Source organism: Nilaparvata lugens, chromosome 10 (genome assembly GCF_014356525.2).
Source record: "Nilaparvata lugens isolate BPH chromosome 10, ASM1435652v1, whole genome shotgun sequence".
Lineage (NCBI taxonomy): Eukaryota > Metazoa > Arthropoda > Insecta > Hemiptera > Delphacidae > Nilaparvata > Nilaparvata lugens.
The window spans coordinates 26,281,123-26,296,475 of record NC_052513.1 but is presented as its reverse complement, the minus strand read 5'-3'; the positions used below and the strand labels follow the sequence as shown (position 1 = coordinate 26,296,475).

The following is a 15,353-nucleotide window of genomic DNA, read 5'->3' as shown; positions in this document are numbered from 1 at the left end:
CTTTTATTTTATTTATTCATTCATTGTACAAAATACTACATTCATAACATAATTATGACATTGAAGGAAAAACTAGGCTGAGCCTGTACTATTTCTCTCCAAAAATTTTGATAAAAAGTTAATGTTGTCCAAAGGTTGAGGCTATGATATCACATACTGCTTCGTCACTTGATCTTGCAGGATCAATTGCCTTCGGTATTGAAGTCTTGATTACCGTCAAGAAGAATCTTATTCCAAAACTAAAAAAACACTTCAACCGAAATCCTTTGGGTCACAGGAAATTCATGTCTTGTCTTGACTCTGTCCATTCATTGGAGGTTTTTGGGGGAGCTCATGAGAGTTTCATGGGAAACTTCAAGTAACCAACTCACTCTATTTTGATAATCTAGAAATTAATTATTAATAGTTTCTACTTTCGTGTTTGGATACCATGTTTCTCCGCTGGTTTAGGATAAAATTTTAAGACTTAATGGGCCTGTTTCCGAGCTCTGAATTGGGCTAAGTACTAGACTTTAAACAGCTGGAGTCAGAAAATTGACTTTCCGAAACGGGGCGTAGTCGTAGTTACTATCTTTATTTTCTCATTTCTATAATTGAAAACGTTTTACCTTGACGAAATTAAACATTCTTAAATAATTATAAATAGCTGAAACTTTACACCATTTTTCCTTTATTTTATTTTGTTTTCGATTTTCTAGTTTTTCAAATTTAATTTAAACGTGACTATGACTACGACTGCGACTACGCCCCGTTTTGAAAAGCCAATTTTCTGACTCCAGCTGTTCAAAGTCTGGAACTTAGCTAAATCCCAACCTCGGAAACCGGGCCTGACTTTTGAATAAAATCCAGTACCCAACATTCTAGTACATTTTCTCCCTGTACAAGACACTTGTAAAATATTGGGTTTATTGAAAATTGTTTTATTTTGCTAAAATGAATTGAATTTCTAATTGAAAATGCATTCAATAGAAGAATCAAGTGAGTTTCTAACAATAGATTGATTCTCAGTTTGGGAAAATACATTATATTTCTAATAATTAAAAACAATATAAAAACTTTATATTGCTCAATAAAAACAATTTAATTTTTTTTTAAATAAAAACAATATAAAATGTTTTTATGAATTTGAATTAAGTAGCCCATATAAGTGAAGTGATTTTATGATATTTCATAAATATTTCCAATAAATATGGTACAAATAAAGGGTGTCAATCGTACTGCAGATAAAACAAAAATTGTTTTTACTATTGTGCATTTTGTAGAACATTATTCATTTCAATCAGAATCATTCTGTAGGTATTTCTGTAAGACCTCGAAGCTTGTAATTATAGTAATATAAAAATTACACCAATGACTGAATAATGAGAAAATACTTCTGAAGTAACTTCTTATCAAGACCAACTTGGTAAAAAAGCGTCATTCATAACTTTAGGAAAGTGCTTCGGAATCCCACCTCATTACAAACAAACTACAGAACTGCATTAGTATAGAATCCACCTTGAATTGTAGAGTTATTCGTTCTGTATTAGCCTCAACTGTATTTGCTACTCTATTCTGGGAGGTACCCCAGAATGTTTAGGGGTTGTTTCACCCTGATTATAACAATTCCACCTTACTTCCAAACCCCCATCCTAAAATGTCGACATTCAGTTCTAGCTCATAGTGTTCTTTTCTGGTTATACACTGTGTTTGTTTCAACATTATGGCCTTGAAACACGCAACACCTTTAACTTCATTCTCTCTCTCTCTCTCTCTCTCTCTCACTCTCTCTCTCTGTCTGAAAAAAGCACCGCCCCTGCATTATTATTAATGCTTCCTGTGTAATTTTTGTGAAGTTTGCTGTGGACCTGTGAATCCACTGCAGGTATTTTAGTTGGTCTCTTCACTCTTCAGGCTGTTATTGTTGTTTGTGTTAGCATGCTTCTGTCAATAGTTCTCCATCATGAGACTGTGCTAGTTGAGAGTTATTTGTGTATTTTTAGACCCTCTGCAGCTATGATTATGTTGAGAGATTTGTCGCCTTGAAATCTTCAATTTTCAGTATCGTAATGACATCAACAGTGAATATGTGAGACATTACTTTAGAGAAATAACTGTATATTCATTACTACTTCTAATTTAAATGAGTTGAAGCTATCAATCCCAAAATACACTATAAACTGAACTATCAATTATTCCACTACTGACAAATTCGATTACCGTGTATTGGGAAGACAAATTCATTCATTGGAAGGGAAAATAATTAGGGATGTATCTTCTTAGAAGAAGTGGAAGTTATTATTGCGATTGAAAACAATTATGTTTGATAGCTCCGATATATTTGTTATTATATGTGTTATTTGTATAGCTCCGATTTGTTATTGATATCAAATTAAATAGCAAATGTTACACTTATTTCTAAACAATAGCTCCAATTAATGCCTCACCACAATATTAGAATAATGTTAATTTTGTTGAAACAGTATAGTATCATTTATTTTATAATTCGAATCATAATTCATTTCTTCTTCCACAGTAGCTCCATTTTAGCTTTGATTATGAATACGTGATGTATCCATAATCAAAGATATTAGTTACCTACCTCGTAAGTGCTTTGTTTTGAATATTTTCCAATGTGAGAGAACTTATAAAAGTACAAGAGTAGGTAACTCAAGTAAAAGTACAACAGGGAAAGGGTTATTATCATTCTAGTTGACTCAAGGGAAATCATGTGTGGGCAGTTACCCGGCATTATCACAGTTTTTATCACTAATAAAGAAAAGAGATCCTTTAGACTTTGAAATAGAACAGCGGCAAAACACATTAACTTGAATTAATCTACAGGTTTGATGAGCTGAACTTTTCACGAAAACTCATCTGAATTCACCCAATTATGAAGTAGGATAATTTATTCCGATGAAGACGATTTATACTCGGTTTTTCTTCATAACAAGGACGTGAAGAGAAATGAGCACTAAGGTAGCTAGAGAAAAAAGTTGAATAGAAAATAGGCTGGTTTAACCAATGATGTGGCCGTGAAAGGTGGGGTATGTGGTTTGAGGGGGTGATTCTGAAGGTGGAAACAAGATGAATGACTGAGGTTGATATAGATAAATGAAATAAATTGTAGGGATAAAAGGGAGAGAAGGAGAGGGTGAATAGAAGGATGACAAGGAGGGGTGGAGGTAAACAGAGAACAAAAGCCGACCGTGGAAATCTTCTCCATAAGAGGGATCACCATTGGCATTGGGGGAACTGATCTCATAATATCCGGGAGTGCGACAAAGAAAGGAGGATAGGGGAGGAATGGAAGAGAATGAAGAGAGTGTGAGAAGAGAGAAGAGCACTAAAAGAAAATGCCTAGTCAGCAAGTGATGTAATATCGTCTCCACTTTACTTCTCGAGGTGGGAAAATTCGCTCCCTCAATTTTTCCTCCTGTAAATCACAATCGGCAAGCTGAGCAATATTTTTGTGAAGGAAATTTTGGTGGGGAATTTTTCATAACGTGGAAAATGGTGGCTTTTTCTCGTCATATTGTCAACTCGTAAACTGTCTAATGAAATTTCCAAAGAGTTCCCTGAATTTTGTGTGTGTTTATAGTGAGCTGAGGTTTGAGTTGTGCTGGTTAAGTGTTCATCAACTGTCCTCAATTTTCAGTAATTTATGATCCAGTTCATCAACTACCATACATTTTTAATCATTATCAATTATGATCAATTCTCATTAAACCTATTCAATCAAACCGAACTCAGCTATGTTAAATAGCTAATGAATAATATAATAATATTATTATTATTCTAATTTTTACAAGAAAACACTGAATGAAAGAGAAAAACTGAGAATACTCCTTGTACTATTTCTCTCCCAAATTTAGATATTTTGAAAGTCCGAAATGAGGTTATGACTCCTCTTTTCTGAATAGATGCAAATGGTATAGAATAGACGCCAATGTCATTGGTTGAGTTGGAATATGGAATGTTAGGAATTGAAACAAATGAATATATTGGAACGACGTTATCGTTGTGAAAATTCAATAATTGAATGGAAGGAGATCAATTAATTGAATGAGATTCAAAATAGTTAGCCCAAGTTACATCTTTGGATAAAATTGATGTTTTTTTTTTTGAGCGATACTACTACTGAAACCTCATTTGAACCACGAGCAATAGCATTACGAGAATCCGATAATGACCGTTCTATATCTGAGTTACAAAATAGCCGTCTCAATTCCAGAAAATAAAATGGCTGCTTTTCGAATTCAACCATCAGCATCAAGCAAACACCTCAGTTGAAATAACATTCACAAATCAATAGGAAGCGATGTATGTCACTGTCGATTAATAAACAGAATTGGAAACAAACATGAATATCACAAAAGGACTATAAATAATCAAAATTTCAACTATGATTTTATTTCAATTGGAGCAGACTTCAATAGAATTGGAAACAAACATGAATATCACAAAAGGACTATAAATAATCAAAATTTCAACTATGATTTTATTTCAATTGGAGCAGACTTCAATAGAACGGGACCAGATTGGGATCCGATGTTCTATTATTGATCGAATCCCAAGCAGGTATTAGTTTCTGAGATTGTTGCATTTATTCAGATGTCACAAAAATATCTGGATTATACAGAAAAATAAGGTAATTTATTCAATGGCTGTTTGAAATGTATGAGGGTGCTTCATCAGTCGTTAACCACTCTCCTCACTGCACATCATCCACTCTCTTCTCAATTCAATCAATGCCATCCACGTGGAAGCATTCATCAATCATATCTAGCTCATAAATCGAGATGTTTTCCTCCAAATAATCCTTCAAACTCAAGCTCTCCTCAACATTCCAAGCCGTAGCTCCTGTTTACACAGCATAATAACAACCCTTCGGCGTATCCTAGGCAACCTAGGCCTCATGGAACGCACTGAAGGAATGCAGAACTCACTTTGGAGCGGCAAGGAAAGGAATGTCAGTCAGGAATCGTGATGAAAGTCTGAATATTCTGTACACCTTGCTATGGAAGTCAGAATTCCCTACACCTTGCTCAACAAATACACTTAACAATTATCCCTATCCCGCTACCCTCTGTAATGTGGGGAAGCACCTAAGCCCTGAGGGTATTTTTAATTTCAAGTCCCCCAGTTCACCCTAGTCCCTAAGTCTCTAATACTTCCCTAAGTCGGGAAACTTTGTCACCCGTTTACATACAAATTATACTTCTTCGATAAAATGAAACGTCCCCTTTAAATTTCCACACAGCTTCTCTCTATCCTGTCTTAAATTGTCTCAGACTGTCTTGGATTGTCTTCGACTTGATTAAGCCAGATCCTCGTCTCCCCTTGCCTTATCCCCTTTCTTAATACCTTTTCCTCACCATCTCTTTATTTTTTCCTCTTTCTTTCTCCCATCGAAGTTTATTTTATCTTGCTTTCTAAGTTTACCAGTTTTCCACTTTTCAAGTCATTCTCCTCTCCTGCTGCTAAAGATTCCTATTTCTACTTTGTTCCTCAGTTTTTCTCTCTCCCTCTCTGTATTCCTCCACCTCTCCTCCCTCTTGCATGAACTAATCCCTCTCCTTTCCCCTTCCCTCCATTATTTTCTTAAACTTTCTTTTTCGACTCTTTCTTTACCATCCTCTTCTTTCAATCTGATTCCCTTGTCTTAGTTGCCATCGATCTCAAGAAGATAAATATTCGAAGGTTTTTGTGCATTTGTGCCACCCTTCAAGGTGCACTTCCACCCCTCGATGAGATAAGAAGACAATCCGTAATGAGTGGAGCCGTTTAGGTGCAATTTCAGCGGATAATTTAGAAAGAGAGGAAATTGAAGTGGGAGTTTTTCAGTGGGAAACTCATGTGCAGATGGGTTTAATTAAGAATAAGGTTTAAGATCTTAGATGAAGTAGATTTCATTTCAAGTACTGCAGTATTCAAATTATTCAAGATTTGAAACAGTCAAAGTTCCAACTTGGAAAAAAATTATTTGTATTTCTCAGCTAGTCATTGTTGCTCTGTAGTATTCTGATTATTATTTTTATTGAATGAAAAAGACTAAGAAATTGTCAAAAAACCACTGATTTATTGATAATTAGAAAGACCGGTTTCGGTTATTACACCATTGTCAATCTCTGATAAACTAAAACTAAATACAAGAGCAGCAGAATTTATACTAGTAGGCGAGTACTGCTATTGGTCGAGGGCATGAACGCCTGCCATTGGCCTAGCTAGACAGTCTCCTCCCCCTCAACGGTGTGACAAAATGGCGGCTTAAGCAACAGAATCGCCATGATAATAAAATTTACTTCTAGTACAAAATAAGAACCAAGAAAACAAGTGTGAATGATAATAAAACAAATATGTAAATGGAAAAACTATTGACTAATGAATGCTTACAATTTTATGATAAAACTAAATTTGTAGTGTTGTATTGGTTGAAATGAATCTGGTCATTTAAACTATACTGGGAATTTTCCCTAATTATTCTTGTTATTTCTAAAGCCTCTAGAATATTCAAAGATCTGCCTTTGCTATTACATGCAGAAACTCAACATTCTCCTTAACTGTGAACTTGTAATTATTTGTTATCAAATGTTCTGCAAAGTTAGATTCCCCATTTTGTTTATTCCATTCTCTGATGTGTTCTTTAATTCTACTTTTGAAACTTCTACCAGTCTGACCCACATAACAAGCATTACAATCATCACATTTAAGTTTATACACCCCGCTTTTATCCCAAATATCAATTTTGTCTTTACTCCAGCTAAATAGACTATTTAAAATCGGTTTTGTCTTGAAAGCAACATGAAATCCATTCCTCTTCAATTCCTTATCTATCTTATCAGATACAAGGACTAAATATGGGATTGTTATCCAAGTCTTCTCCTCACAGTTTGAGCCTACAAAGCTAGAATTGATTGAAATTTGTCTATTAATTTTACTCAATAATCTGTCCACCATACTTTCTTCATAACCATTTGTGACAGCTATCTGTTTAATTTTAGTGATCTCAATATCAAAATCATGATGGCTCATAGGTATTGTTAGTGCTCTATAGACCATGCTATTGAGAGCAGCAAGTTTGTGAGAAATAGGATGACAAGAATGAAGAGGAATGATAACAAAAAAAAATTATTATTTCTTTTGAATCAAAAAATTGTTTCAATTTATATCATAAATATTTCATTTTTATCAATGACGATATTCGTAGATTTGTTTCATTTGTCTGCTAGTACTTATTTTTTAAGTTGACTTTTCACACAACCACTAACCTCTCTAAAATCGTTTTCTATCGTATATGTTTAGATGTGTTGAGGGTTAAGTGTAAGAGAGGGCCGACTGCGCCCTAACTTCGCCCTCCCAGGTATAAAATAAAGGCAGTCATTCTATTCTATTCTACAGTTCCACATCATATTTAGCCCCATGAATTTGTCTTTGTATCACATGAAACTTATTATTAATCATTCAATACTAAGACAAATGAATTTTTTTTTCTTCACAACAGGGATTATGTTCATTGATTAACCTGTTCCGGTACCCATCTCTTCCTTGGCCTCCCTACATCTCTCTTTCCAGTAGGCCTATAGTTTTGCACTTCAAGGGGCATTCTTCCAGGTGGCATTCTATCCAAATGACTGCACCAGTTGCGTCTATTTTGTATTATTCGTTCATGCAGAGGAGCAACCGATAAAAACTATCAACTCTATCAACTTCAACTCTAGTGCAGCCAAATACACTCCTTAGAAATCTCATCTCTGCAGCTTGAATTCGACTGTCCATTCTCCGTGTGTGAATCTAATTCTCACTTCCATATAGGAGAGTCGGAACTGCAATAGTATTATAAAACTTCGGTCTCGTTTCTTGTCGTGATTACTATCTTGGTGATGATGTAACATATATGATACAGATTTTCATGTGTATACTAAAATATCGAAGTTCCAGAAAATATGTGGCACTATACATAGAAACCTCAAAAATAAAACAAATGAAATTTAGAAGGAAAAAATAATTATTGAGAGGAATCATTCAATAAACAAAACATAGTTAAGGATCATTCAATATTTACGGTTGATATTGGAATAATGAAATTACGTTGATATTGGATAATCATGTTCTTTTGAGTAGCTACCTCTTCATTATCACACAACTGGAAATCTGTTCTCCGACTTTCCCTAATCAATAACCCCATCAGCGCTCACATCTTATTAGAAGACCGGCTGAAGAATTCTTTTCAACTCGCATCTTATTCAAATTTCAGCCAACTTCTTAGGATTTCCGTCTCTTTTCCAAGAAGACTCTCCACTTCTTTCACTGCAAAACAACCCCAGGCATTTTCCCGCTAATTTCACAGGCGCTTTTCTTTCGAATTTCTCCTCCCTCTCCAGAATTTCCCCGAAATCTTTCTTCATTTACAGTTCTTTCCGGATGTTTTCTCCTTCTTCCTTTCTCGACCGATAATAACCCCCGGAAATAATCTCTTCTCGGCTGGATTTAAATAAACATAAAAGTAAACTGAGAGAATCTCTTCTTCGAGATTTTAAGCTCTCTTATCGACGGCTCTTGCTGGTCTCAGAAACTGTGGATATTAGGGCTTAGTGGAGCTGAAAATATGCTACCGAAAAGTGGAAATTCTTTAGTTAATTTTTAGGACTTGAAACTGATGAATCCTTTGCTATATTATTGAAATTTCGTGCTGTCTTCAGTATTAGTTGATTATCCACATTTCACAGAATTGAAATTGGGTTCTTGATACATGATAAACTGCGATAATTGAATATACGAGTTGATGAAACTACTGAATTTTCATTTCAACTTTTAATATCGACTGTAGTTCATTTTTTACTTTTCAATTTTGGGTAGTAGTGCATAGGTCTGTCTCTTCACGATGTTCTCAGTGACAATGCTATAATGTTTTGTGTTCTAATATAATCATGTATGAGTGCACACTATGTTTAAGATTAGGTTTTTAAATAATAGTATGGTCTTATGGTTGACCTTGAATAAGATAATCAGATCAATCAAAGAGTTTTTATTGATTTCACTATATTTTACAACGATTTGCATTTCACAACGATAATTTTATAATATTTTGAAACGAAGCGTGCTTACACATGTAGAGTGATACAGTATCCCCAAACGTGGATCCATGCGGCACCCCTTCACAGCCCGGAAACAGCAGATAAAACCCTAAAAACAACCCTTTCGGAGGGGTTGTAAAGCAGTGGTGGCAGTTATCTTTCGAAATCACAAATTTAACTTCGGTATTCCATTTTATCTATGCACATGGAGCCCTCGTTTTACGTTACCAATTAAAATTCCCTTTTGGCCGCGTAAATGCCTCTTTATAAATTGTTGGCTTTGGGGATGGATTGCTCTCTCTTATCGCTCTCTATCACTCATTCATTACTTCTCTTTTCATTCTGTTTCTCTTCATACTGTTAAACTTCCTATAATTTGTTCTCAATTCATCTCTAGTTGTTTTTTAAATGATCGAATCTTTTCTGTCTCCTATGTGTATATCTTTATTTATTAGTCTCTGCTCAAGTTTATTTCTTTGCTTATTATGTCCATCAAGAGAGTGAAAGCTCTATTCAACTGTTGTGTTTTTCGTTCTAGCACACCTTCATCCAATTCCCTCTGCCATTCCGTTTTTCCTTTCATTCTCATTCTTTCCCTAGTTCTTTTTGTACTCCATATTCCGTTTTTCACAACCTTTCTATCTCCTTCACCTCCTCCTTTCATCCTTATCAACCATTTTCTACTCCTTTGATACTTTCCTCTAATATTTTTCTTTCTCCTTCACATCCAAATTTTCCCCCTTTCAGGTTTTCGCTTCCCCCGCACTCACTTTTTTCTCCTTTTCTATTCTGATTCTAATTCCCCTATTACCTCTGGTTTTCACTTTCATTACTTTAGCTCCTTATATCTATTCTCCTCCTAAACTTCCTCTCCCTCATTCTCTCCTAACATTCTGTATTTTATTCTTCTCTCCCTCTGTTCCTTAACTCTCTTGATCTTTCTCCTCTTTCCATCTCATTCTTTATTTCATCTCTCCATATTTCTACGTATTGTTGTGTTTCTCCTTTTCCCTTTCTGATTCTGTCTTCCATTTTCTTTGCCACTCCTTTCTTATTCTTACTACCTCAACTTTCACCTTAATTTATCGCTTAACCGCTCTTCTTCTTTTTCTCCATATTTGTCTTGTTCTCTCTTTTTTTACATGTATCTCTCTGCGTCTCTCACTCTCTCTCCCTTTCTCTCCCCTCGCTCAAACCCCTCTCACAGTCTCTCTCTCTCTTCCATTCCCTCTCCTTTCCTCGTTCTCAACCACCCTCGCTCTCTCTCTTTCTTTTACTCTTTCTCTCTTTTCTTTTACACTCTCTCACTTTCGCTGTCCTCCACTCATTCCATTATCGTGAATGGCTTCTGTTTGATAGCAGAGTAGAGTACGGCGGCTATTAGAGTCCCTTTGAGTCCATCTCATGCTTTGGTTAGAGGTCTCTTCTCTGTCCACGATTTAATCAGTTTTCGATAATTTAGCAATCACTCTTCTACCTCAAAAAACGCCACCCTTATTTCCAATCAATACCTTTGCTATCAATTATGTGCTTTAAAGCTACGTGAACCGTATGGCTTCATATCCGTATCAATTTTTCTGTGCATGGAATTCAATAAATATGCTTTGAAAGTCTGATAAAAGGCTATGGGAAAATTGATAACTGCTTTGAATGTTGACTATCACTAAAGGCTGCGGAGAAATTTTATAACGGCTTTGAAAGTATGAAGCGCTTCTGTGGTATCCTCTGGATTCATTCATGTTATTCAATGATAACGATACTCTATTCATAATAAAACAAGTTTCACAGGAGTAAGAATTTGTCGCTCTCTTTTTAGAGTGGTATTGCATTCATAATGGAACAGACTTCACATAAGGGGATTGTCGCTCTTTTTTCTGTAAAAAATATTAGAAAATGCACACGTAGTTTGAAGTGAAAAAGTTTATATCCTCCCTTGTCCATTTTCAACCAATTAATTTAATTACAAGTTTAGTGTCAGTACTCTTTTACTTGATTCTTCTTCCTCTTCTCCTTCTTCTTACATTAAATATTTAGGCTATAATGTCTGTTTTGACTCACAAAAGCTAGTAATATCCTACCAATTTGGCTACAATAAGGTTTACAATATGGAGTGAGGATATAAAATAATGTAGAATACAATGCGATGGTAGTAGGCTACCTTTCAAAGGCCCACCCACATTTATTTTCCCTTTTGAATGATAATTATGAATTTTGAATGACACTCTTCCTGCTGGCATTCTTCTCACTCATACTTATACTCTCTTATTCATATTTCTACTTATATACTAGTATTTCCAACTTTTTACTTTTCTTGAATTTTTAAATTTTCTTCTAGTATTTACTCATACTTCTCTTGACTCACGAGTTCTTGATTCATCAGAAAATTTAATTTACTTACTAAAGTGAGATTCCCTCTGAACTGTAAGCCTTGGTTGAAGAGGCAGCAATGATGTTATCTTATTCATAGGAATTTGTTGAATCAGAAACAATGATGGTTTTTAGGAAATGCAGACAGTATTTTAAAGTAGATCTCACTACAGCCATCGAAACTTCTTTTTTAGAGTGATTTCTAAATTTGGATTATCAGAGTACTTGATTGGATATTTCTGTAATAATTATTAATGAAAATATTAATTTTATTTAATGTTTTTGTTTCAGAGAGAGGTGGCACAACGAGATGTCGATAGAGAGAGAAGACTGCGCTGTGAGTCAGAGGCAAGGTTGCGATCCTCTCTCTCTGAAGCCGATCGCTGTAGATCAAGGCTTGCCGCTCTGCAGAAGGAATTCACTAGGTAAGGATGCCACCTAAATTTCTGTTTTATAGTACATTTATTTTTCTAATTGTTTTGGATAAAATTATAAAAAATCAAGTTTGAAACACAAGTACATTCAGCAAATTGAAAAAATCAAACCAACAGGTTTTAACGGTTCATTAGACATTCATGTGAATTTTCATGTAGTTAATCATGATTACATATTTTCATGATTACTAAACAGAACTCCTCTCTTTCTTTCTTCAAAATATAATATCTCATCTACTAATAACCCTCGATTGCACTAAAATTGGAAAATATAGAGAAGCATTTAAGAAAATTCCTCATTAGGCTCTTCTACCAAAATCATAATTATTACAAGTTGATTAAGGCTATGCAAAAGCTAAAAATAAACTTTCTAATGGTGATATTTTTCAAAGTTTTTCGATTTGTATATCATCAAGCTATCAAAATGAAAAAGTTTTATCGGGAAAACATTTTCACCCGATCATTACTTTTTGAGATATGAGTGCCTAAAGTTTAAATTTTCAGGACAGAACATTTCAAATTCGGTAAGATAAATCCATAAATCCATGAATCGATAAATCCATAAGATTTACAGGATAAATTCTTCATGATATTGTTGATTGAATAACTCAACAATTTTATGAAAATATGAATTTTTGAGAAAGATATTCAATTTACTATAATTGACCAAAAATAACTAAAGTTTTTTCTTGGTCATTTTTGGTAAATTGAATAACTTTGAAAATTGATAAAACACATAATCATAAAATGATTGGAAATGGAAAAACAGGCTTATAGCACTTACTATTACATTCCAGAATTTTGTTGCATATTGAATATAAACACGTATTGTAGAATAGAATAGAATGAATGCCATTATTTTTGACGCTTTTTATTGAAAAGCGTTATTTTGTAAGGAATCTATCGAATGTTACGAAGTTTATTATGTAATTATTGTCTCAGAAAAACAATTCATTCCAAGCTTAGTAACTCTAACATTCCAAAAGAAGATCCAGTTCGAGTTACCTAAGACCAGCAATTTCGCCCACAATTCTCCACATCATTAACAGTAATAAATCAACCTGAAGTTACCGTCGGTGTGATTTTTCTGTTTACTTTCCAAACTGTGAATCAATCTTCCACGACTCAATTGCGAAACATGTTTCTAAAAGAGGATGGAGTGAGTGGATCTTCGAGTCTTTGACATCTGAAATCTTTCATCTCTCAGTTCGGGAGAGTGAGATTATAAATCTGCTCGCAAAAATGGCGAAAAGGCCGACATTTTTGTGCGAGACATCATCCATTAGATTTGTAGTTTTGCTCCAATGCATCTGAGAGGAATTTAAGGTTACGGTTTCGCCATATACTGCCATTAGTCGTGAGGTTTTCGAGTTTTTTCTTTCCATTTTTCTGTGGGTCGAATCTCTCGGCTTTTTGCTGATCGATGTTTCAATCTTTCATTTTTTCATCTTGCTTTGCCGATGTCAAAACATCGTTTCTCAAGATTTTGTTGTTCTCTTACTTTCTTTTCCATCAGATTTGATCGTGATTGTCAATTACAATCTTGTTTCAGGTCATATTATGTTGTACTCTACGTTTTTCAAAATTTCTACAAAAATTGTAAGCTAAATGAGATAAAATTGAAATTCTGTTGTTTGTTCATAGAATATAATCAGCAATGTCTATGTAAACATCTCTTGTTAGAATAATCTATAATAATGATCAAAATATAAGCTATGAACATCCTAATCTACAATCCTACAAAATACAAAGCCGATATAAACCTGAGCATAATAAGCCAGAAGCGGTTTTAGCTTTCTTTCCATTCAATCCAAAAGCAGTTTCTCAATGAAACTATCAATCTACTCGAAAATAATTGATCAACATCATTATCGTGATATGAAAGTATAGTAAATAGAGTAAATGTTATAGAGATTATTCGGTTATTCTTCAACCACTGAGAACTTGGAAATTATAAAAAATTAATAACCTATATTTGTAGATGACTGAAAACGCGAGTCTTATTGATCTAGAGGTTGAATCTTCCATCAGTGAATCTTCTTCTTTATTTTACTGAAATTCGATTGGTAGGCAGCTTTCCATCGATTTCTGCTATACTTTTCAGTTGGATGTAGCTCTGGATCTCGAGCCCTTTGTTCAATTATTATATCTTCCTGTATTCTTGACGCGAATCCGTTGTGTCCAATTACATGGCCAAGCCAAGAAAACCGTCTGTCCTTTAGAATACTCAAAATACATCAGTGAATACTTATCTGAAAAAACTCCATTCAGATCTAAACACGATTATAAAATCTCGTCTTAACAGGTAGTAATAATAATTCATTGATTCTACAAATTCACCCAATATTTCAAAGTCTCTTGTACCTAACATATGTAATGTGTTGGGAGAGTGCCGGTAATTTAAACAGTTGGAAGCCTATTGTTGAACGGTATTTACTAGCATAATACATACGTTACCAACAAGTAAGGTTTCCAAAATCCACAAAGCGCAACTTTAGAACACCCTCGGTGAGGCTATATTACAGTATCAAACTGGATAAATGAATTGGAAACTCCATGTTGCAAACTTGGAGCCAACAAAGCCGTGGAACACTGCCACGTGTTTTTGAGCTTGCTACTGGGTGAGTGAGAGAAACATGAAGGATAAGCGTGAGACAAAGAGGGAATAATGAGGGGTGAATAAGAGGGAGTGAGAAAGAGTGTGAGAGAGAGTGAGAGAGAACGTAGAGAGATGTTATTTGCAATAACAAACCGTATTCATTAGATTTGTATGTATTCAAGCATATGTAAGGTTGGAAGTTTACATGGGAAACTGTATGAAGATCATGAATAGTAAGTTATAAGGAGGAAAAGGATAGAGAATGAGATTGGAAGAGAGTAGTAGGAAGAGAGGAAGTTGTAGTGAGTGAGTGAGAGGGGTTTAGTAGGTAGAAAGTTATGTAAAAGAAAGCAATCATGGGAAGTAGGTGGAGGATTAGAAGTAAAATTGAAAGTGAAAGAGAGCAGAAAGTAGAATTGAGTAGGAATAGAATGGGCAGCTGGAAGGCGTTGAATTTTAGTGCGAAGAGAAGAAGTAGGAGGAGGACGAGGAATACGAGGAGGAAGACAGGGATAAAGGTTGAAGAGGAGGAAGAAGGAGAAAGATGGAGAAGAAGAAGAGAAGGAAGAAAAAGTAGAAGTGGGAGAAAAGCCGTGGATCTGTTGTATTTATGAAAACACAAATGGCTTTCCTCAATTAGAAGGTGGGGAAATGTAGATCAGGTACATAAATCTTCATACATCATGAACCTTTGTACGCATGTGTTATATTTTCCACATACGTTCAAACTCGACGTTGTGAGGGAGTTGATTTCAATTGTTTGTATGTTATCCTCGGAGTTTGTATGGTGTGCAAGATAAGGTACAGGCTTATTGAATCCTACACAAGTTGGCAGCATATTTGATTGAGAGTAGAATTCACTTTGGACTGTCATCATTGTTTTAATGGAGAACATTG

General features: G+C 34.7%; 1 protein-coding gene across 2 annotated transcripts in view; it reads left to right on the top strand.

Moving 5' to 3' along the window:
• LOC111062079 overlaps window positions 1-15,353 on the top strand; it is a 353,400-nt gene that overhangs the window by 294,292 nt on the left and 43,755 nt on the right. For both annotated transcript variants that reach the window (XM_039437063.1, XM_039437064.1), the window contains one exon: window positions 11,715-11,848. In XM_039437063.1, coding sequence (XP_039292997.1) covers window positions 11,715-11,848 — 134 coding nt within the window. The remainder of the gene's footprint in view (window positions 1-11,714; window positions 11,849-15,353) is intronic.